This window comes from Stegostoma tigrinum, chromosome 23, assembly GCF_030684315.1.
Source record: "Stegostoma tigrinum isolate sSteTig4 chromosome 23, sSteTig4.hap1, whole genome shotgun sequence".
Taxonomy (NCBI): Eukaryota; Metazoa; Chordata; class Chondrichthyes; order Orectolobiformes; family Stegostomatidae; genus Stegostoma; species Stegostoma tigrinum.
Window position 1 is genome coordinate 34,230,650 of NC_081376.1, and position 25,779 is coordinate 34,256,428.

The 25,779-nt window shown below is 42.8% G+C and overlaps 1 protein-coding gene across 1 annotated transcript; it reads right to left on the reverse strand.

The window, feature by feature from the left end:
- Positions 1-66: 66 nt before the first annotated feature.
- Positions 67-20,876, reverse strand: cdr2a (cerebellar degeneration-related protein 2a). Its single transcript, XM_048551677.2, has 5 exons — positions 20,617-20,876; positions 16,379-16,491; positions 11,349-11,497; positions 10,066-10,218; positions 67-3,468 (listed from the first exon to the last, which is right to left on the reverse strand). The coding sequence occupies exons 1-5, from the start codon at positions 20,696-20,698 to the stop codon at positions 2,553-2,555; spliced, it is 1,413 nt and encodes a 470-aa protein (XP_048407634.1). The 5' UTR covers positions 20,699-20,876; the 3' UTR covers positions 67-2,552.
- Positions 20,877-25,779: the final 4,903 nt, after the last annotated feature.

Genomic DNA, 25,779 nt, shown 5'->3' on the forward strand with positions numbered 1-25,779 from the left:
GAATAGTCAATTCCTAGTTTATTGCATGTTTTGGTTTATTTACTTAGTGATACATTCCATTAATTGCAGCCCAACACCTTCCCCCTCTACAATAATTAAATCAATTCCTTGATTCCATTTCACTATTTATTCCATTTAGAGTTTTTCCAGGCTTATACAAAATTGAACCAAGGCATAAACAAACCATAAAAGCTGAAAATCAGAACTTATTTATTATGAACTTCAAATACTGACTTGAACAATTTGCACACATGGAGACAATGTTCAATATAAATCAGCAATTCCAGAACAATTCTACATTGTCATACAAAACACTGCATTAAACCAACTTTTGAATATAAATTCTCATTTCCACTAACCACCTATTTCAAGTTTAGACATTGAATCAGAACAATGTTTATGAATTCACAATAAGCTCCTGTAGTCATGTGACAAAGGGACAAATCTCACAGCACCACAAGTTTAAGTTTCCAATTGGTTCATAAAACTGCGTTGCAGTGACTGACAAACATAGGCAGTATGGCTGGTGTAGCAAGCTATGTATTTATAAATAAAGCCTTTTGAAAACCATCACAAACTTCTGTAATCATAAAAACACATTGCATCCCTCCAGACATTTGTGTTCCACAGCCTGCCTAAGAATTGTATATAATTAAAATCGACCAAAGCCTACACCTGAATTTGGTAGCAGTTAAATCCCTGTGTGCTTCTTAAGCTCTTCCCATATTTTCCCCTTAGGAAACCAATTACTCCTGCCATGGTAGGAGTATTGGAACATTTCCAGAATTTCAATTGTCACTTCTCATGGAAAGCCTGGCAGTGTTAGTCAATTCAGCCAAATTCACAAATACCCAGTATCTCAGTCACCTCTTAAAAAGGTACCACTAACCAAAGGTTGACAGTTCTGTTCCCCTCTCTTCCACTTGTGTATTTTATCCTTCACTTTCCTGCAACTCCAAAACCCATTTCACTCCTACCTTTCCAGCTTAAAATGTCAACTCAAGCTCAAAAATTAAACATGGGGTGTCCCCCAAGTACACATTTCATTGCTAGCAGCCTCTCTCATTCACCACTTAAGCATTACACAAATCATTCCATGTCCTCTTATTCCACCTATTTTTTCCTGTAGATTGTCTTGTGATCTCCAGTTCTAAAGAAGCATTCATACTTGCAATGTTAATAACTCTCCTCTTCATTGATGCTGACCTGCTGAATTTTCAGTATTTTCTGAACTGAGCTTGCCAAACACAAACTCTAGCTGCCAACACACACTTTCACCCAGTGTGTTCACATCTGAAAGTTTTAAAAAGCAGCTGTGAATATGGTCTGGCTAGTCACCCACTTTCAATTATTGTAGCTTAGCCAGCAGGTTCCTACTGAACATAAAAAAGATGATTCCACATCAGTAGAAGATCTCCAACTGGTCAACAGATTGGAGAAATGCATGAACACTCAAATTATCTGGTTGCTATCACATCACTGCTGTCAGTTCTTTCTGAAATACTGACTATTATTATGCAATAATAGGCTGTAAAGCACTTTGGAACATCCTGGCTGATGTATATAAAATGTACATCCCTCTCAAACTCATTGTTAAGTGGACATTTCCAAATGTAACCTCATACATTCCCCAAAAAAAAAAAGGAGGAAACAAAGTCTTGTGCCAACCTGACAATAACACTTGAGTGGAGAGATTTTGAAATGCCCTGTACACAGTATTACACAATAGGAAAGTGCAGCAAATATAAAACTGAACTAAAGACTTTTGTCCCTACACAATTTTATTCTTTCAAATAAGAGCAAGGTATACGCCACTATGCTCAAGAGGAAAAAAACTCCCTAAGCATTACTTTCAACACCATCCCTCTTTCCTCACCTTTAAAGCAAAGCAATTCTTTATACAGTAGAGAATAACGGGAGTTATAGAGTCAGTCTACATTGGGACACTATTCCAGGGTACTTTGCAGTCATTATCTGACTTTTGATATCATCTGGTAGAAAGAGAGTTATTGGACCATGGGGTCAGCACAAACTCAATTCATAGGCATGCACCTGTGAAGGTCACTAGGTAGGTCACTAGGTAGTGCACAGAGGTTTCCAGCCTGGCACCAGCAACCCAGGCCAATGTGGCACTCCCATTGTAAAGAGGCCAATAAAACCTGAGACTGATACAAAGACCTCTCTGGCTAAGCAGGTCTTGGGATTATTGGAAAATAGCTGCTCCTTCCCCTGCAGTTTATATGATTAACTATCTATTTCAGTAACTCAAGATTCCTTACATTTAGAAAATGACCAATAATCATTTAGACAATCCAAAGGCAGAAATACATTTAGTTTTTTTAAAAATGTGGACTTTCTTTGCTTGAGAAAGTCCCACACACACACGACTTAGAAATACATTTATATCAAACAGCTGCTTTTGATTCTTGGATCCTTTCAAGTCCTTCCTCAAAGGAATATTCATTTTACAAAATAAGTTACGAGGTTGTCTTGTGGCTTTTCAGTTCCTAATGCTTTATTGCAACTACACAGATACAATTCTGGTAATTTTTCTATTCCTCTTGCTGTAGTTGAGCTACATTTGGATATTGCAAGGAGACAGATTTGTATTTTGATCGGCTTTCATTGATCTCTTCTTTCGTTTTTTGGATACAACTGAAGATTTCTTTGAACAAAACTTTGTATTCTGGCTGGGAGTTATTGGCAGAGCTGGTCAGTTCTACAGTGGGAAGTTGCTGAGTAGTACAAGTTACTGACTCATTCCTCAAGGGCTCAGCAATGGGAAGGCTTCGATCAGCCTTGTCCTGGCAGAGACGCTGAGAGGTTTGCACAGCTTTGTGGTTCAGTGTTTCCCCCTGGGGATGGCACCTGCTCAGCAGCTCATTGTATTTCATCTGCAGGGCAATGTACTGCTCGTCCACCTCATTCAGAAGGGAGATTCCTCGCTGACGAACTGCCTCAGCCCTCCTGATACAGGTCTGCTCATGGCCTTTCACCAGATCTTCATCAGAGCTGCTCTTCTGTACGGTCTCACTGGACAGCAACAGAGTCTGCTCAGCAGGCAAGATCTCTCCGTTCACACAAACCTTGATCCCAGAGAATTGCTCACTGCCCAAAGAATCCTTCCCAGAAAACAGGAAGGATTCAGGGAGTAGATTGTCCACCACACTGACAAAGTTAGCTGCCCCTTGACCTCTCTGACGCAATTCCATCACTTTGTTCTCCAGCTCTTGGATACTTTGTTTGTATTCATCCAAACTGGAGAGGCTTCTCTCCAGCTCACCATTCTCCTTCAGCAACAGAGAATATTCCTGCTCCACACACTCTCTCCTCTGCCTCTCCAGGGTCAGCTGAGCCTGCAGCATCCTCATATTCTTCTTTAGCTTCCCATTCTCGTCCTCCAGTGGATGAACGTGCATTTCATCAGACGTGATCTCGGCAGCAAACAAGTGGTCGTACACAAAGTACCTGTTAGAGAAAAGAAAACAGTAAACATCAGCAGCACAACATTCCAAAAGTCAGTCAACTTTCAACAGTGTGTTCATGCTCCCCACGTGACAGAGAGATGGAATATCAGTAACAGGAACTGCAAACAGGCATTGAGCCCTGAGCCCAACCCACCATTCAATACCATCTTAGGTCCTGAATGTTCATACATTATCCCCATTTTGCAACTTTCCCTGTCTCCAAAAGGTCATGGACTTCAATCTTATGCGAATCTTGGATTCTTAACTCCAAGTGACAACATTTCTCCTCATTACTGTGCCAAAGGGTTAACCCTTTATCTTGGAGATTACGAACTCCATTGCTAGACTCTCCAGCCAAGTGTAACAGCTGCTAACATCTATTGCGTAAATCAAAGCGAAGTCCCAGAGACAGGGTAGTTACATAGATTCAGGAAATATCAGCTCTGGCTCAGTAGATAGCAGTCAGCCTAGAGACAGAAACTTGGAGTTCAAGGGGTTAGGCAAACTAATCATTCAAACAAGACAGTGAATAGAAAATACTAGATTCTGCACACACGCGCGCACACACTCTAGTGTCTAAATCAGATGTTACAAACTTTTGGTATGTGTAATGGAATTGCAATGGAAATTTTTCATTTGTCAGGAATAAAATCAGAGCCCTGGTGTCATCTATCCATCATATACACTTGTATTAAAAAAATAGCATTGGGCAAAAATTAGCAGGTTAACTATCTAGTATTGGAGGTTAAAGTCTATCCTTTTCCATCATGTCATTAGCAGCACACTGGCTAATTAGAAAAGACACTAAGTCAGCAACTTCCTCCCAACCCTGCCCATAGTTTGCCTTTGCTGCTAACAGTATTTCTATTATTGAATTAAAATTCAATATAACTTAGAAGTAGACAGACATTAAATTGTGGGTACTGAATGCAATCTCAAAGATAGGATATACAATTATGTTTAGTCTTTAAACCACACTGCAGAAAATACCAATAATTAGCAGAACATTGCCTAAACATGTATTAAAATCCATTAGAAACACCCTCCTTTTCCTTGCTTTCAGAAGACTAATTCAAGCTGTTCCTTCAGTGGTAACATGACATAGCCCATCATCAATACCAGCAGTCCTATTGCCATTGCATAAATCAACTCTGCTGTCCAGTCCAGTGCCCTAGAGGTTTTTGACCCCACCACCCAGTTGAGACAGGGAAATTTACTGCAGCATGGTGCATAGTAAACTAGCACAGGTACTAAAAGAATAACAGTGCAAGGGACGGGCAGGTACAGCAGCAGCTGTAGTGGCAGCGCCAGCTCTCCCTTCATGGTCTGATCAGTAACCCCTGCCCCTCAACCCTAAGGCAGGCTGGACTGGGTGTACAACCAGCTGTGATGGCAAGGGAGGATAGGGTGTTGGGAGAGACAGAAAGAGAGCCACACAGGGCAGAATCGAGACTGGGATATTCCACATTCCTTGAATAATTTGACTGCACACATTCTCCTTTCTGATCTCCTCCCAGGTCTTAATGACGAATTCACTCTGCACTGCTAACTTTCAGCTCTAACCCAGGAGACATGAAACGTTACCTTAAGGCTACTCTGGGCATCCACTTCAGGTCAAGAGAGGTTGGATGACTGGGCAAATTGTTTTCTGACTTTACCGATGTTGTTTTGGAAAATGTTTTTAGAAAGTATTGCAGGAAAAGATATTTGGATTTCAGAATTCTCCTCATCCTGGATAATGTGTACTAAGGCATCCTCCACCATTGATAGAACACAGAACATAAGAGCACAGTACAGGCCCTTCGGCCCTCAATGTTGTGCCGACCTGTCATACCAATCTGAAGCCCATCTAACCTACACTATTCCATGTACGTCCATATGCTTGTCCAATGATGACTTAAATGTACTTAAAGTTGGCGAACCTACCACCGTTGCAGGCAAAGCATTCCGTTCCCTTACTACTCTGAGTAAAGAAACTACCTCTGACATCTGTCCTATATCTCACACCCCTCAATTTAAAGCTATGCCCCCTCGTGCTCGCCGTCACCATCCTAGGAAAAAGGCTCTCCCTATCCACCCTATCTAACCCTCTGATTATTTTCTATGTCTCAATTAAGTCACCTCTCAACCTTCTCTCTAATGAAAACAGCCTCAAGTCCCTCAGCCTTTCCTTGTAAGACCTTCCCTCCATACCAGGCAACATCCTAGTAAATCTCCTCTGCAGCCTTCCCAAAGCTTCCACATCCTTCTTATAAATGCGGTGACCAGAACTGTACACAATACTCCAAGTGTAGCCACACCAGAGTTTTGTACAGCTGCAGCATAACCTCTTGGTTCCAGAACTCCATCCCTCTATTAATAAAAGCTAAAACACTGTATGCCTTCTTAACAGCCTTGTCAACCTGGGTGGCAACTTTCAAGGATCTGTGTACATGGACACCAAGACCTCTCTGCTCATCTACACTACCAAGAATCTTACCATTAGCCCAGTACTTTGCCTTCTGGTTACTCCTACGGTCATCACCTGCATCACCTCACACTTGTCTGCATTAAACTCCATTTGCCACCTCTCAGCCCAGCTCTGCAGCTTATCTATGTCTCTCTGCAACCTACAGCATCTTTCGTCACTATCCACAACTCCACCGACCTTGGTGTCATCTGCAAATTTACTACACACCTTCTACACCCTCATCCAGGTCATTTATAAAAATGACAAACAGCAGTGGACCCAACACTGACCCGTGCGGTAGACCACTAGTAACTGGTCTCCAGGATGAACATTTCCCATCAACCACCACCCTGAAAGAAGACAATTTCTGATCCAAACTGCTATATCTCCCACAATTCCATTCCTCCACATTTTGTACAATAGCCTACTGTGGGGAACCTTATCGAACGCCTTGCTGAAATCCATATACACCACATCAACCGGTTTACTCTCATCTACCTGTTTGGTCACCTTCTCAAAGAACTCAATAAGGTTTGTGAGGCACGACCTTCCCTTCACAAAACCGTGCTGACTATCCCTAATCAATTTATTCTTTTCTAGATGATTATAAATCCTCTCTCTTATAACCTTTTCCAACAGTGGAGGTAAGGCTCACTGGTCTATAATTACCAGGGTTGTCTCTACTCCCCTTCTTGAACAGGGGAACCACATTTGCTATCCTCCAGTCGTCTGGCACTATTCCTACAGACAATGACGAGTTAAAGACCAGTGCCACAGGATCGGCCATCTCCTCCCTGGGTTCCCAGAGGATCCTGGGATAAATTCCATCCGGCCCAGGCGACTTAGAAATCCTTCAGAGGGTGAAGATAGATAATACCTCTTCCTTGTGAACCTCAATCCCACCTAGTCTAGTAGCCTGTATCTCAGTATTCTCCTCGACAACATTGTCGTTTTCTAGGGTGAATACTGTCGAAAAACATTCATTTATTGCTTCCCCTATCTCATCTGACTCCATACACAACTTACCACTACTATCCTTGATTGGCCCCAATCTTACTTTCGTCATTCTTTTATTCCTTAAATGCCTATAGAAAGGATCAGGGTAAACCGTAAGGCTATCCGCCAACAACTTCTCATGTATCCTCCTGGCTCTTCTCAGCTCTCTTTAGGTGTTTCCTGGCTACCTCATAGCCCTCAAGCGCCCTAACTGAGCCTTCACATCTCATCCTAACATAAGCCTTCTTCTTTCTCTTGACCAGAGATTCCACTTCCTTCGTAAACCACGGCTCCCGCGCTCTACAGCTTCCTCCATGCCTGACAGGTACATACTTATCTAGGACACACACAAGCTTTTCCTCAAATAGGCTCCACATTTCTAATGAGCCCATCCCCTGCAGTTTCCTTCCCCATCCTATGCTCCCTAAATCTTGCCTAATCTCATCGTAATTGCCTTTCCCCTAGCTATAACTCTTGCCCAATGGTATACACCTATCCCTTTCCATCACTAAAGTAGACATAACAGAATTGTGATCACTATCACCAAAGTGCTCACCTACTTCCAAATCTAACACCTGGCCGGGCTCATTACCCAGTACCAAACCTAATGTGGCTTCGCCCCTTGTTGGCCTGTCTACATACTGTGCCAGGAAGCCCTCCTGCACACACTGGACAAAAACTGATCCATCTGTAGTACTCAAACTATAGTGTTCCTAGTCAATATTTGAAAAGTTGAAGTCCCCCATGACAACTACCCTGTCTCTCACTCCTATCGAGAATCATCTTTGCTATCCTTTCCTCTACATATCTGGAACTATTCGGAGGCCTATAGAAAACTCCCAACAGGGTGACCTCTCCTTTCCTGTTTCTAACCTCAGCCCATACTACCTCAGTTGATGAATCCTGAAACATCTTTTCTGCAACTGTAATACTGTCCTTGACCAACAATACCACACCCTCTCCTCTTACCATCTTCTCTGTTCTTACTGAAACATCTAAATCCCGGAACCTGCAACAACCATTCCTGTCCCTGCTCTAGCCAGGTCTCCGAAATGGCCACAACATCGAAGTCCCAGGTACTAACCCATGCTGCAAGTTCACCCACCTTATTCCGGACGCTCCTGGCGTTGAAGTAGACACACTTCAATCCAACTTCTTGCTTGCCGGTGCCATCTTGCGTCCCTGAAACTTTATTTCGGACCTCTCTACTCTCAACCTTTTCTATACTCGAACTACAATCTTGGTTCCCATCCCCCTGCTGAATTAGTTTAAACCCACCCAAATAGCCTTAGCAAATTTCCCCCCCCAGGATATCAGTACCCCTCTGGTTCAGGTGAAGACCATCCTGCTTGTAGAGGTCCCACCTACCCCAGAAAGAGCTCCAATTATCCAAGAATCCAAAACTCTACCTCCTGCACCATCCCTGTAGCCATGTGTTCAACTCCTTTCTCTCCTTATTCCTCACCTCACTAGCACGTGGCACGGGCAACAAACCAGAGACCACAACTCTGTTCGTCCTAGCTCTAAGCTTCCATCCTAGCTCCCTGAATTTCTGCCTTAAATCCCCATCTCTCTTCCTACCTATGTCGTTGGTGCCAATGTTGACCACGACTTGGGGCTGCTCCTCCTCCCCCTTAAGGATCCCAAAAACACGATCAGAGACATCATGCACCCTGGCACCTGGGAGGCAACACACCAACCGTGAGTCTCTCTCGTCCCCACAGAACCTATCTGTCCCCCTAACCATGGAGTCCCCAATGACTACTGCTCTGCTCCTCTTCCCCCTTCCCTTTTGAGCAGCAGGGACAGACTCTGTGCCAGAGACCTGTGCCCCACTGCTTTCCCCTGGTAAGTTGTCCCCTCCAACAGTATCCAAAACGGTATACTTATTGTTGAGGGGAATGGCCACAGGGGAACCCTGCACTGCCTGCAGGTTCCCTTTCTGTCTCCTGACCGTAAGCCATCTGCCTTTTACTTGTACCTGAGGAGTGACTACCTCCCTGTAACTCCTCTCAATAACCCCCTCTGCCTCCCGAATGATCCGAAGTTCATCCAGCTCCAGCTCCAGTTCCCTAACGCGGTTTGCGAGGAGCTGGAGTTGGGTGCACTTCCCGCAGATGTAGTCAGCAGGGACACTAGTGGTGACCCTTACCTTCCACATTCTGCAGGAGGAACATTCAACTGCCCTGACCTCCGTTCCCATTATTCTAAATTCCCAAAGAGACTGTTTAAAAATAAAAGAATAAAAAATAAACTTGTTACCTTACCAATCAGGCGCACAGAACCTTTTTTTTGGTTGGAGGAGGAGGATGGGTGGGAGACACTACCCGAATTGATGTTTTCAGAAACCTCAAAGTGTTATTTCTACACCCAAACACAACCTCTCCCTTTCAACCTATGGGCTGTGGTACAATAGCTGCTTTTAATGCTTATTATTTAAGGTGCACATTTAAGAGGCTGGTTGCAGTCACTGAGGTGGATAAGGACAGTTCTGGAAGAGCTTTAACATCAAGAACACATTATCGTAGCGGCCTAGGGTGATGTCAGCAAGGACTACATGCATGCAGTTTGACAGAAGCTTATCCCAGATTTTTTTTGAGATTTTAAAGGCTGTGATCCACCAAAGGAGCTCCCAAGAATCAAAGGGTCACCGGGCCCAAAATGTTAAACTCTCAATATTACTTCACAGAGGCTGTCAGACCTGTTGGGTTTCCAGCAATTTCTGTTTTTGTTCCTGATTTACAGCATCCGCAGTTCTTTCGGTTCTTATTTTGATCAAGTTTTAGTAGCTGGTACAAGGATAACATTTGACCCAGGAATTCAGGGAAATCTCAGCCATTCTTTAAGATTGTCACCATGGAGTAATTTACATTTACTGGGAGGTCAGTCAGGGCCTCAATTCGACAAGATCAGACAGTGCAGCACTCCCTTATTGTAGTGAGAGAGTGCCAGCCTGGATTACAGATGCAAATCTCTGCACGGAGAATAGAACCCCAGGGCTTTCTGATTCAGAGCTGAAAGCAGCACTCACCTGAGCCACGATAAATCCTCAATCTCAAGGAGCACTGTAAATGTCAGCTTGACAAGGACAAACATGCAGACACTGAGAAAATGTTTCAGTTTTAATAGAAGAACACTGATGGTGGGACTTACTTTCGAAGATCATACAACTCTTTCAGACACGGAAGGCTATGCATTGTCCTCTTTTGCTCAGTTCCCTCTTGTTGTGAATTGTCCTTCAGCTCCTCCAATTGTCTCTGGAGCTCATCAACATGAGACTGTAGACTCTCGATCGTCTCTGCTAAGCTACCAAAAACACAGTCAGACAAATCCATTTAAAACTGTTTGTAGAGAGCTGCAGCAGAGGTCACAGCGGCAAGTAAACGATCAGTCTGACAAACATGCTAGCAACTTGGAGACCTTAGTGAAGAGGATTGTGATTTCAGCAGATTTACAATTTAGATGTACAAGATGATTTTGAGTTGGATTCAATAGAAGTCTAAAACTTGACCCAATTATTAGGTAAACATCCCTAGATGCTGATGGAGATTTAGGGGCACTATCAAGTTGGAGAGTTTGTACTAGGCAAGGGTGTCAAGAGACTTTGAACTTAATTAAAAAAATAAGTGTTCTATCTGCACTCACATCAGGTTCCTTCAATCTACCATTGCTATCCAATTTCTAAACTCTGGAATTTCTTCCCCAGAGTTCTGACCATCCAAGTTGTCTACCTCCCTTATTTTACTTTCAATCCTAATGGCCCCTCCATGTTAATTCTCACTATTTAATAGTGGTTGGCTATCAGAGTTTCATATCACCTGCAGAAATTAGTAACATTTGAAATCAAAGTTGAAACAAGTTAAATAGCATGTATACAGGAATGCACACATACTGATCTAAGCAAAATAGCCACGTAGAACCCACCCAAAACACATACTGACTCACTCTAGATAGACCAATATCATGCACACACAGTCTCACACACTTTCTGCTTTCAACGCCATCTTTAGTTTAATATTGAATGGCTTTACTAATTAGGCAGAAACACCAAGTGTGGCAGCACAGCCAACATGTCAGTCAATAAAGATCATTTAGCAAGTTTAGTAACATCACACTGTCTGCCCTAAATTCAAATCTTCATTTATCCTGTGATTGCATGTTGTCTACCAGTTTGTTAATCAAGACCCGGTCTAGTTACATAGCCAAGAGCATCAGTTGAACACTTATTGTATACTGGATGGTGTTAGTTAAAAATCTTACGGACCCACCTTATGGGCAAGCATGCAATTCCACTTGTGACTGCTGACATAGCCATATTGAATGGCAAATGTTGCTGTGGTCATTTTCATTCATAAAACATTGACTCAAAATGTCTAACCTTAGGCACATAAGATTTTTAATGGTCAAGATATTTTAGGCCCAAAATATTTAATTACCTCATAATCTTATTTTGTGATGCCTTGCTTTCCATTACAAGTTTCTGATTGGTCACCTCCAACTCTCGAGCAGTCACGTCAAGTTGCTCATAAACTTTAGCGTGTTGCTCGTTCATCTGACGGAGTAGTTCAATCTGTTTTGTTAAATACTGAAAGACAAACTGAAGTCAGTTAGCAGTGAAGGGTTAGACTGGAATTCACACTGCACATGTTTATCCACCCATTACGAGAAGTCTCAGCAAGGCATGAAGGAACAATACAGACCTTCCCAAAAAAAAAAACACAAATCAAGTGACGGCCATGTGCAAGGATTCATCATCTTGGCACCCCACCGACCGCACCACTAGGAAGGTTCAGATTTCTGAGAGTTAATACAGTCAGCCAGGACAGAGGAACAGGTGGTGGTGATGGTGGGGGATGCAGGGAGGAGGAAAACAGTTGAAATTAACAGCAATTTTCATGACTGCTGGATGATTCAAAACACTTTACAAACCAATGACATACTTGAACTGCAGTCACTGCTGTAATTATAGGAAAAGGTGGCAGCATGTGATAATGAATCGGATTGGTGCGTGATGTTGATTTGTCAGCTATTTCATCAATTCTAACCCCTCCTGGTACCAGGGAGACACTACTTCTCTTCAAAATAGTATCGTGCATCATTTACATCTGTCCGAGGTGGTAAACAGGACCTCAATATATTTCTCCTTTGCAGATGCTGCCAGACCTGCTGAGCTTTTCCAGCAAATTTGTTTTTGTTTCTTCAATAGATTTAATTGGAGATAGTACCTCAGAGAGCAGGAGTCCCTGGGTACTGCCCCAGTGTGTTAGCCTTGATCATTGTGCTCAAATCCTGGAGTTGGTTTTCAACTCTGTACCTTCATGAAGAAGTGGGGGAAGTGCTAGGTACTGAGCAATGACTGGGGAAAAATTTTTTAAAAAAGAGGAAGTTAGTATTTCAGGCAGGGCACCCATTTCATCAAAAATAAAACCTGAAAGAACTGGAGATGCTGGAAATTACAGTAAAATAGAAATTGTTGGAAAAACTCAGATCTGGCAGCATCCCTGGGGAGAAATCAGAGTTAATGTTTTGGGCCTGGAGACCTTTCCCCAAACCAGAAACGTTAACTCTGATTTCTCCCCACAGGTACTACCAGACCTGCTGAGCTTTTCCAGATATTTCATCAATCCCCACCTGCAGTAGCTCCCGATGGGAAAAAATGTGCTGTCGAAAATTTATAATGCCCAGGCTGCCTCACAGAACGTTCACCCATTCAGAACCCTTCAAGTAAAACCTTCAAGACAGGAAACATGCACTCCTGCAAACTGCAATCCATTTTGCTGCTGGTTAACAAACGGATGGACTAAGAATCAAATCTCGTCTATTCACTTAAAAAAAACACCTTCAGTTTCTGGTCCCTCAACACCGAACCTTTGGTATCTCCAGCAATCATTTAACCTGATTCTCCTGTGATTGTTGTAATCATGGCAGATAGGCAACATTGTACACAGTGTAGATGTTAGCATAAAGCTGCAAACATATCAACAGAGTAAGTGAACGGACAAAACTGTGGAAGATGCACTTCAAAGCAAGTGAGAGATTATCCATAAAAAGAAGGAAAGATGTTTTCAAAGTTTAAAAAAAAGTCCAGGGTAAAGCCCAATTCTGAGGAGAGAAAGGAGAAAGCTGGGAATGGTATTGTAATGAAAATTTGTGATATGAGGAATTCTGGCAGGTAATGCTACAAATCCTTTTCTTTCAGAAGAGATTTGCTGAAATTGCTTTTATTCTGCTCTAGGACAAACACTCCCCGTGTAGCAATACAACATAAGGTTCAGATCTTGTTAACTTCTGTAGTACCAAGATAGAAAGCAGCCAAATATGAAAACAGGAACAATTGAAAATGGCAGAAATGAGAGCTTTAGAAGAAAAATAAGTCACACAGACCTGCAGACCCAGTCTTCTCTCTTTACTGGTACCAACTGACACACAGCGCATTTTCTGGTTTCTTTTAAAAGCTTAGCATTCATGGGTCACTTAACTGGAGGTAGATTTATTGGTTATGAGCTTTTTGACTTGCTGTAGCAGGATCGGAGCAGACAAGATGAAACCTCTTGAGACTGTCAGCTACAAACTCCTCTGAAGGCCAAAACTCAACTCGTACCAAGCCATACTACATCAGCATAGATCACTTTTCACCTAATTTTTTGACAGTAACTTTATTTCCAGCATAAAACATTTTATATAAACTCAAGTCCCAGTATACTTCAGTGATATTATCAAAAAAACTGACACGATTAGGGACATGTGACCAGTGTTTGGTTAAGGTCTATGGACAGCTTCTAGTCAGCCAGCTGATTCTGTGATGACTTTGTAACTAACAGAAGAGAAGGTTGTGTTTGTGAAGCTGACAGTTGGGGTTGGGATTGGAGCGTTGAACTGGAGAGCAGCAAAAGTCCAGGTTTCTTCAGAAGTACAGCAGCTGCACATTACGTCACTGGTGGATTCAGACACTGTAATCCAAGCAACATCCACCCAAATCCCAAACAGGAAGCAGTCGTCAGGATTGTTTCTGGCTCCCATTCCTCACTACACCACACACACACACATTACAGTCTACAGACATTCCAGCCCTACACATCATTCGACAGCACGGAAGGGTTATTGCATCATGCAGTGTTGACTGAACATGTTATTTTTCTTCTCTCTCTCTCTCTTCCCCCCCACCTCCCTTTCCACCCCACCCTGCAGTCATATAATCTGTCCACAATGTCATTGAGCATACTTATCCTTCAAAAATCAACATCAATACAAAAACAAACTATGAATGGTAGCACAGCGGTAATGTTACTAGACTGGCAATCCAGAAGACTGTGTACTGCTCCAAGGACAGAAGTTCAAAACTCAATACCAACTGGAAGTCAAGGGAATTTAAAATTTTAATAAAATGGCTAGTCTCATTAACAATGGCCAAGAACCTACCAACTTTAAAAAAGTCACTAAAACTCACCATCTGGTGAGGAATTCATAGCAACTTGTGCAGTCTGGCTTACAACCCTCAACAATTCCGTTTACTCCAAAGTGCCCCCCAAAATAGCAAAGCAAACCACTGTCTTTTTTTTTAAATTTGGATTGAAAACTCAGTAGGTGTACAGCTGCAGCGGCTCATAAACATGCTCACTGCTACCTTCAAGAATATGTTTAATTTTTAATATTTAAATTGTCACTGCACACTCTGGATAACAAAACTAAAAGCCAAGAATTTCTGTTTAAATTCTCTAGTTGCAGTCATTAAAAAGAATAAAGAAAAATTTTGGAAAAGGCCAGAACCATCGAGAAATTCACTTTGCTTTTACTAGCGGGTGGCATTGTAGTTACTGAATCAGAAGGTACAAGGTCAAGTCCCACTCCAGGACTTAGACTCACAGACTAGAGCTGACACACACCTATGCAATGCTATTGTCAGGGGTGTTATATTCTTGATGGCATGTTAAACACAGCCCTGTCCACCCTTACAGGTGGGTGTTAAAGATCCCACAGCACTATTCAAAGATGAATAGGCTGTCCTGGCCGATATTTATTCCTCACCCAGCGTCACTCCTTGCTGAGTGAGAGTGCTCACTATGCATACAGTTAAAACCATGACTACACTTTGAAGTGCTTCAGTACCTCCAGCAGCCACGGAAGGCGCTGCATAAATGCAAGTTCTTTCTTTCCATTTGTACCAATCATGTCACCCAACTGGTTTTACTGCAAATCACAACAAACACCTCATTTCAGAGCAGAAAGAAAACATCTTCAACACGGGACAGAGATAGGAGTGGGTGCTACTCCATGGGAGCCCTGTACAAAGACTCAGTTCAGTGCTGGCGCTTTACAACAGAACAGAAAATGTCAGTCACTGGATCCACCCAAAGCCTTGCGCGATTGTGTAGCTTATGTGATCCCAATGCTGATAACAGGGTGAAAGCCAGCAACCATAACAAAGCGGGCTTTTTTTTGGGGGTGGAGGACAAAGGAGGCGGCAGGGTATATAGAGGTCCAGCAAATAGGCTATTTAGTAGAAGATTCTGTTTAAAACATGCTATTAAGTAGCACAAATTCTTTGTAGCTTCTCAGCATTCACTAATGCCAGTGGGATGTCTCACTCAGTGCAGAAAGAGAAACAAAATATCACAGGCTTTTGGTTTATGTGTAAATTCTAGCATTAATAAGGTCTGGTTCCTCCCTGCAATTCTCAGTGCCTGTGCCTCTAAACAGCAAGAATCCACTCAGTAAGAAGGAAATGAAACTGTGGCAAAACAGGGGCTGAAATTTTCCCATTTCCTTTATTCCCCTCCTACAGAGAGAGAAAGGCAGATGTTCAGAAATCATACTGGTCCAATCCTCAGCTTCCCATGACTCCACTCAAGAATTTCATGATCCTGTCAAACACCTTTGATTGACTTTTGCTAAGCAGGGGTATTAGGGATAGCAGCTCAGACAAAGATATAAATCAGCCATGATTTATTGAGCAGAACAGTCAAAAGGGACCGAATAAGGACATCCAGTTTGAGAGTTTCCTCATCAGTGCCACACTCAACCAGTAAGTTACATCAACACTTGGGCACCTGGTTGAAGGAATGGGGCAATGGGCTTGTTATAAACTGCCTGATAACTACTCAAATACCTGCCAGAGTGTGTGTGCACATTGGCAGGCTACCCACTTAAGATGGAAAATACAGCTAAGTGCCAGCCTATCTAGTAGAAGTGGGTAACAGTTTTGTCAATAATATGTTTGCAATATAGGCCACACCAGGGGTTATTGAAGTACTTGATCAGACTTTGTTCTGAAAATCCACCTACATAGCAAAGGTCTGTTTGATAAGAACATAAGACAGCAGAAGTGCAAAGGCTAAAAGCTCTTACACGTTATACACTCAGACAAGGGATTTCATAGCAGACTTCCGATCTGTGCCAAATACAGCACTCACTGATTCTGATCTTGATGTTTCGAAAACAAAATGAAGTTACAGGCTCCACTTCTCACCTCAATCTCTTGGAGCTGCTCCTGATTGGTCCCATACATTTGCTGAAGGGCTTCCTCCAACTCTGTATTGCGATCCAACAATGTTTTCCCCAACTCAGCTGCCAGGTGTAGGTCTGAAAATGAACAAAAATAAATGAACAAGTGTTATCAATAATACTGGGGAAGGAGGCCATCTCAGCTCCTTATACTTCAACCACAGACATTTACTCTAATCCCTCTCAGCCCCCAACAGTTCATTCAAGTTCATGATGTCAAGGTTTTTTTTTCCATAATAAACTGGGTGCAGAATTTCTTCAGTGTGATCTGTATCAATGTTTTTCCTGATTTGAACATGCGCTTGTGACCCACTATCACTCAATTTTAAACCTTGTTTCTAGATTCATACATTTCTTTAGGGCTTAAGTGGCAAACACATGCTGGGTTCGGGAAAAGAGGAGGAAAGGAGAGGTGAACAGGTCACCTCAAAAGCTTTTCAGTACTAATTGTGCCTCTATTTCCCTTTGTCTCAAAATCTCAAAATTATTCAGAAACCAGCCCCCAACTCTTACATTCACTCTTCACTTGCCACTTGCTACCTTAGAGATTACATTTCTCCAAACTTGAAAGTCCACATTGTACAGGATCTCACTTTAACTTAGTTTGATGATTACCGCTGAGAAAACAATTATTCAATTAAAGACAAGATTACATCAACAACTTGCCCTTTTTTTAAAACACATATTCTGACAGAGTAGATAAATCCAAGGATTAACACTGTTTGTCACTATATGAGCATTTTATAACCACAATCTGACACAAGACGTCAGCAGCAGTAAACACAATGCAAACCACCTTTCAGCTCGACTTCAGCATCACCTTAGGTACCATTACAACCTTCAGTGGAAATAGAGACCATGTCAAATGTAGCAAATCAGACAGAGTGGCATCTCCAGGAGGGCACCAACTGGCCTTGCTAACAATGGTCTCAGGTAGACAACCTACAACTAAAGACATTTTTCCTTCAAATTATCAATGGTGTCGGCTATGGCTCAGTGAGTAGCACTTTTGCCCAAGTCAGAAGGTTGAAGCCCCTCTCCAAGACTTGAACCTAATCAGTGCTGTACAAAAAGGGAATGCTCACTATCTCAGGCCCTGACTTTTGGGTGAGACAATAAACCAAAGTGCCTTTCTCCCTCTCTCAAGCAGCTGGAAAAGATTGCATAGAATTATTCAACGAAAAGCAGGTTAGATGGTTATCCCTCAACCAACACCACTAAAAGGAAAGCAAGATGGCAATCATACGTTGAGGTGTTGTTCAAGACCTACGCTGTACGTAGATTCCCTACAACTTCAAAACTACATCATTCGTTGCTTAAAAACTGAGATAGTTCAAGAAAGGCACAACATAAATGCGATTTTATTTCCTTTTAGTGGCATATTTAAACCACAAAAGTATAAAGCATGCGACAGAAGCAGTCAGGATTGGCAAAAATATTGATTTCAACAGCATGGGACAGTGAATCCAATAACTACAGCACTGAAGGCAGACAGGCAATCAGGTCACTAGAGAAAAGGTTGGTAAAAGGGCAAAACAAAAACAAAAATATGATAAGCCTGAAAGAGAAACAGAGCACGCTGGAAGTGCCATGCAGCATCTGTGGAGAAACTGCAAGACGTGAAATTTAACTCTCATTTCTCTAATATTGTCTGATGTGGTGAGTGTTTCAAACATCGTTCAGTAACAGCACACAAACAAAATTAAGTTAAATGCAGGGTAAATTACAACTCCCAGTCTCTTACAACATTACTCCACATACATTTCACTTGAATTTTAGCCAGTGCTTTTGGCTGATCTAAGATACAAAAAGACAGAATCAGAGACTGTTGGTCCTGCCCACTGACTCAACCAGATTACCACTTAAAAATGATTTTCTTGGAGGGTTTGTAAACTGCTGTATCAGGATCACCATAAATTTAGGAAACAAATGTGGCCTGGCTTTGTGCAGCTAGTTTAACCCCACCCCACAAAACAAAAATTCTATATTCCTCTGTTAGCATCACATATTGCCAGTTTTTCAATGGCTTTTTAATTGTTTTGCCTGATTGTTGCTTGGACGTCTACAGTGAAGAGTCCTTGATTTCCTTTAGACCGTGGAGTCTCCTGATTTAATCTCATTTCATTGTCTGATTCAATAGGAGGATGCAACAAAGAAAATGGGAACCCATGTTGATAATACTGCTGAGTGCTTCAAAGAGCATCTTTTTCTTATTATTCAGCAGATTTTAATGCTGTGTCCTAGTTGGAACTGAAGCTGTCCTTCCAATTCCAATCTCTCAAAAGTCTTTTATGACATCTTTAAATGAGTTTCTGTGTGTATTCCAGAGCAAGTAAAAAACACATTTGTTTCCATATTGTCTCTGAGACACTGGGGAAAGCAAGTTAGGCAAATATCAGCCTGGGACCCACTCCAAATGATGGGCTGGCCCTACCCCACAGCTTGTCCATATGAGGACCTCAATTTCTCACCAGCCTGGTGGACTAATTCCCATCAGCCAAGTTCATTTTTAATGATAAACCATGTCACCGGGAGTTCCGAGGAGGGGGTCTAAAGTCACAATCTTTGGATGGATGGATGGACAAAAATCAGTTAAACGGAAGGACACAGCCTGAACAACAGATTATGAGCAGTGGACACATCCAGAGATGCCCCTCGTTGTTAGTACTATATTACTCCCAAGGCGCATGTAGATATTACAGCATGAAACATACTTAAATCGTTGTCCATATCTTCCAAGTATCAAGTGTTTCCGTTCGAAATATCCCAAAGAGGCAGGTTCAGATTTGTGTAGCGGCTTAGCATTGTCAAAACACTCGTGATAAACCCGTCTAGATATTGTAAGGTTTCTACTTTCTGCACAAAGGTGAAGAGGAGGCTTAAGAGGATTTTCCTGATAATGAGGAGGAGATTTGATGGAGTAAATAAAAGGAGAGATGATTTCTAGTGGCAAGAGGGCCGATTAGTAAAGGGCAGTTTTAGGATAATTAACAAAGCAGCTCTGTGTCCCGTCCCCCCCGAAGCAGAAACAAAAGGAGATTCTACTCTAGAAGGGCAATTTGAAATTCCGGAAAGGGAGAAACGTGTAAGGTTATGAAGGGAACATGGGAGTGACACAACTTGTTCTTACAAAGAGCCAGCACAGAAGCGAGGGGCCAAGTAGCCTCTCCGCCAGCCTGAACTCCCACCTCAGAGTCCAGTTGGAGGCAAACTGCCAGTTCTCTTAATCCAAGCGGAAGCCAACTTTTCCTCGTTAAATAACGGGTTGGGATTCAGATAAAGCTCCAGGGGAGGGAGGGAAGGGATGGTTTTCGATTAGAGCAGATCAGCCTCTCACTAGGACAAGGTTTCTATGGCGACAGCTCTCGCCAGGGCAAGCCACTGAGAAAAGGCGCGCTGTGTAAGAGAGAGAGAGACACACCACACAAGGAGACGGAGGCAGAAACAGAGACAGCCACAGACACAGACACAGCAAGGGAAGCGGGAAAGGGGCCGGAGATCTGCGGGATAGCCAGGCCACGCCAAACACTGAGGTCAATGCCGGACTCCCGGCGACAGAGCCACTAACCAATCCCCACCCCGGCCTCTACAGCAGTCTGAAACGAAATTCGCCAGATATGGTGTTTGTCTCGCAAACGTACAAGTAAAATTTATTTTCAAAATAAATTTCGAATGGGAGCTGTGGTGAATGAGAAGGGAACTCGATGGATATCTCAAGAAGAGCCAGTAAAGACACGGTTGGCCGAATGGCCTCCTGATGCTCTGCACACGTCGACTGCGGTAAACTCCACTGCTCAGGAAATAACACCTTTATCAATGTTCACAGGCTGTAATTAACAAACAACTTACTTGGCCTTTGCGAATAAGAAACACAGACATTGTGCTCGTCTCTTTCACAAAAGCCGAGTCAACTGGGTGGGAACAGCGCTATTATTTCCCTCCGTCCCGGTTCAGGCTAGACACAGATTAAAGGAGAAAGATTCTTAAGAACAGTGCCGATGCAAGGTCACAAATTTATAGCATTGAGCGCTTCTTTCTCTCCAGATGATGTCTGGTTCCATTATTTTGTTTTTCATTTCAGATCTCCCTCATCAGCTGTATCTACCAGCAAGGCAAGGATAAAACTGGCAGCGTGCAATCTATTTTCTTGGTGCTTGTCAACCAACTCCAACCTGGAGAAGCGCCTTTAAACTTTAAACTCACCGTGCTCCATATTCTGCTGTTGCTGGTACCACGGTTCCTCCTCCCGGCGTTCAAAATCCTCTATTATGCTGTCAGTTAACATCTTGCTTTTTTTTTGTTAGGAAGAAAAGTACCGGCTTGGAAAAAAGCTCAATAACGTAACTGTACCCCGGCTGCGGCTGCTGATGAGCTTGGACATTCATAACATTTATTCCATGCCTCTATAAAACTAACGCAACGTGGCACTATGTGCCTATAAGCCAGCTCCTAATGCACTACAAACGCGGGGATTCCGCCCGGCCACCAGGGCCCCGCCCCTTTCATTGTAACAATTCAAATGACAACCAATCACTGCGTCCGCACTGCCACCGTGACCGGTAGTGCCCTTTTTTGGAAAGCGTGAATCTGATTCAAGATCTTCAGCCAGACCCAGCCGCGCGTTCATCCTGAAACTGGAAACATTAACCTTGCTTCAGTGGCCACAGATGCTGCCAGACTTGCTGGGTATCTCCAGCATTTTCTGTGTTTTTTTTTCAGATCTCCAGCATTTGCAGTATTTTGATTTTATTAGAATAAAATAAAGAACTGCAGACGCTAAAAATCTGAAACAAAAGCAGACATTCTTCAGAACCTTCAACGAAGGGGCACTGGGACTTTGCTTTCGCTCCACAGTTGCTGCCAGACATGCTGAGTTTCTCCAGCAATTTCTATTTTTGCTTTTATTAGATCCTACACTAACGTTGTTAATTATTTCATTGTGGTGGAGCCGTATAATCATGGATCCAGCTGTTGTGGTGTTGGTTGATGTCTTGGACCCTTCTTCAGACAGGACATTAAATCACAGCCTTACCTACTTTCTCAAATTGGTGCAAAATTCCCAAGGCCATCTTTTGATGAAAAGCAGAAAGGATTCCCACCCTATATCCTCTTTAAAAATTCATTTCAGGACGTCACTGACTAGGTCAGCGTTTGACCTTGAAACCCTTATCTCCAAGAAGATGCCTTCTTGAACCACTGCTGTCCAATTAGTGTAGCTACACCCAAGGGCTGTTCTGAAGGGAGTTCCAAGATTTTGACCCAGCGACAGAGGGAATGATAATATTTTAAAATCAGGGTAATGTTGATTGGAAGGAATTTACAGATGATGCTGTACCCGTGTACCTTTGTTGCCCTTTTCTCTGTAGATGGTAGAGGTCACAGGTCAGAAGGCACTGTCAAATGAGACTGTGTGGTTGGCTGCATGTATCACTGCGGCATACCTCACCGCAGTGAGCTGAAAGTGTTCGAAGTGAATGTTTAAGTGGAGGATGGGGTGCTGATTATGCATTTGCTAGATTGGATTCAAGGGTTTTTTTAACCAGTGCTTGGGAAACAGACATTGCTTAGTGGGTAGCACTCCTTCTTCTAAGACTTTTCAAGTCCCACTCCAGAGTATGAGTTGACTTTGTATATGTCAAGGTCTGGTAAGGCAACAAGGCTGCTACTTAGAGATAGCAAGAACTGCAGACGCTGGAGTCAGACACCACACAGTGTGGAACTGGAAGGACGCAGCAGGCCAGGCAGCAGCAGAGGAACAGGAAAGTTGACATTTTGGGTCAGGACCCTTCTTCAGACAGGACATTAAATCACAGCCTTACCTACTTTCTCAAATTGGTGCAAAATTCCCAATGCCATCTTTTGATGAAAAACAGAAAGGATTCCCACCCTATATCCTCTTCAGTCTCCCCAATCTCACCCCCAATGTAATTGCTCAGCCAATATCATCAAAACCATACTGGTACCTACAGAAACTCGTCACACTGGAATGTGAGGTACTACATTTTTGTATGGCAAATCATGGCTGGACTTGAAACACATAATGGTAAGGTCCTGGAGATTGTTGCTGAATGAGGTAGACAGAGTAGTGAGGAAGGCATTTGGTACACTTTCCTTTATTGGTCAGTGCATTAGGTATAGGAGTTGGACAGTCATGTTCTACAGTGAACGACATTAGTTAGGCCATATTTGGAATAGTGCATTCAATTCTGGTCTCCCTGCAATAGGAAACATGCTGTGAAATTTGAAAGGGTTCAGAAAGATTTACAGGGAAGTTGTCAGGGTAGGAGGGTTTGAGCTGTAGGTAGGGCCTGAATGGTAGGGCCTGAATGGGCTGGGACTATTTTCCCTGGAGTCGGAGGCTAAGGAGTGACAACAAGAAATTTATAAAATCATGAGGAGCATGGATAAGATGAACATTTAAGGTCTTTTCCCCAGGTTAGGGGAGTTCAAAACTAGAGAGCATAGGTTTAAGTGAGAGGGAAAAATTTAAAGGGACCTAAGGGGCAACTCTTTCATGCAGAGGGTGGTGTGTGCAAGGAAGGGTCTGTTTCTGTGCATGGAAATAACTGCCAGAAGAAGTGGTGGAGGCTGGTCCAATTACTATATTTAAAAGGCATCTGAATGGGTAAAGGAAGAGGAAGGGTTTAGAGGGAATTGGGCCAAATGCTGGCAAATGGGACTCCATTAATTTAAGATATCTGGTTAGCTTTAACGAGTTGCACTGAAGGGCCTGTTTCTGTGCTGTACATCTCTATGACCTGATGATACCCACCTGCCTGTGATGTCAGGTTTAACTGGAGCCTTGCATTTTTAAACATGAGCATTTCTCTTTGAACAAGTGGTCAAAGGAACTTACAATAGAAAAAGTTGCCAAAAGAGTACACAGCATTAAGATTTTAAACATTATGGTATTTATATTTTTTTGCATGGGATATCAGGATCATTATTAATGTTTTGAGTTTTGAATCACACAGTTCTGTCTCCTAGTGCCTGAAAAGTAGGAGTATTAACCTTGGCGATGTTATAATTTCCTGCTTGAATGAAATATTTCACTCTGCTTAGTTAGTTTGGCTAGAATAAGTGAATCTGTGTAGAGTTACTCATCGTTTCCACATTCACTAATGTCAAAATCATCATCCATTGACAAGAAATGGAGCAGCATTTATTTGCACAGTGTGCAGGTTGGCATCTTAAACTTTACAAGGGAGCAGTGAGACCCAAGCCATAGAATTATTTTAATCAATTTTCTTTTTAACATAGCAACAAACATACATTGTAACCCAAGCATAAATAAAGTCATGCTTTAAATTCTGCAACATTTTACACAATTTACTGTTGATTGTAACCAGAATGCATTAATATCTGGGTGTTAACAAAACAATATGTCCAGTCCCTTTATTCATCCTCTCAAACTTGCATCTTTTAATATGAAGAATATATCCCTTGGCCCCCAATTTGTGTAATACCAATCCATGCCAGAGCATCCTAGCTCTGAAATCAAGTACCACAAGAAACCATAGCTTGTCTTCTTTCGGATACCAACTGACCTGTTTTATATTTGCAGCATTTTCTAGAAATTTTCATTTGTCCTAATACTGTCAGCCTAGTTTCACTGGACTTTGACCTTGTGTCTTGCTATGAATATGAGATCCTATTCCCCCACAGACGGCTTCACAATGTTATTCAGTCAATCTTTCTCTCCACCCGCACCCAACTCAACCCCTGCTTTCTGTTGAATTATCATTGAACGAGACTACAAGTAGTTTTCATTCATTTTAGCTTTCTTTAATTCACAGTACACTACTGAGTTTTATCAGTAGCGCTGATGTGGATGACTATGGAAGCACTGGTACCCCAGGAGCAAAAGAAAAGTGAATTGAAAAATGAAACAAAATAGTCATAATATCTGCAAGACAGTGAATTGTCTTCTTCAAAGCCACAAAGCAATGAACTAGTTTATCCCATGCTTAGACTTAGTTTTAAGCATGATCAATCTCTACTGATAGCTCAGTGGATTAAAGCTAAAGTGCTCCTGAACCTTTACAGAACTTTACACTTATATAGCACCCTTTACATCACCAGAACATTCCAAAGCTATCCATAGCCAACCAACTGCCTTTAAATGCTACCACTGTTGTTAATTAGGCAAACACAGTAGTCAATTGCACAAACTCTCTCAAAAACAACTATATTACCGACCATGAGTACTTTTAATTATGCTAGTTGTGGAATGGATATTGACTATGACAAACTGTCCTGCTTATTTTCAAGTGGCATCATGGAGTCAGTTACATCCACCAGAAAAGGAAGGCAGGGCTGTGGTTTATCATCTTATCGAAAAGTGCAGCTCTTCTTCAATACTGCCCTGGGAACATCAATATTAATTCTGTGCATAGGCAGGACTTGAACCTGCAACCATCTGATTCAGACAATGATAACCCACTCAGAGATAGTAAGAACTGCCGATGCTGGAGTCAGAGATAACACAGTGAGGAGCTGCAGGAACACAGCAGGCCAGGCAGCATCAGAGGAGCAGGAAAGCAGACATTTCAGATCAGGACCCTTCTTCAGAACTGGAGGAGGGGAAGATGGCTCTGAAATAAATAGGTGGGGGATTGCCTGGGGAAGGTAGGTGGAATGGTGATAGCAGGTAGATAGTGGTGGGGAGTGGTCAGTGAGGTGGGATGAATGGATTGGTGGGAGAGAAGATGGACAGGTCAAGAAGGTGGGGATGAGGGAGAGGGTTGATCTTGGGATGAGGCCGGAGTGGGGAGATTTTGAAGCTAGTAGAGTTCACATTGATTTGTAGGCTTCCAAGGTGGAATATGAGGTGCTGCTCCTCCAGTTTCCGGATGGCATCATTGTGACACTGGAGGAGGCCCAGGATGGACGTGTCGTACAGGGAGTGGGAGGGGGAGTTGAAGTGTTTTGCAATTGTAAGGTGTGGTCATTTGTCGTGACCTTAGCACAGGTGCTCTACAAAGCAGTTTCCAAGCTTCCACTTGGTGTCACCAATGTAGAGGAGGCCACACTAGCTTTACTAGCTTCAAAATCTCCGCACCCCTGGCCTCACCCAAAGTCCAACCCTCCCTCTCATCCCCGCCTCCTTGACCTATCAGTCTTCTCTCCCGCCTATCCGCTCCTGCCACCTCACTGACCAGTCCGCACCACTATCTACCTGCACTACCTATTGCCATCCCACCTTTACTAGCTTCAAAATCTCCCCACCCCCAGCCTCATCCCAAAGAGCCACCCTCTCCCTCATCCCCACTCCTTGACCTGTCCGTCTTCCCTCCCACCTATCTGCCTCTCCCACCTTACTAACCTATCCCCACCACTACCTACCTGTTATCACCATTCCACCTA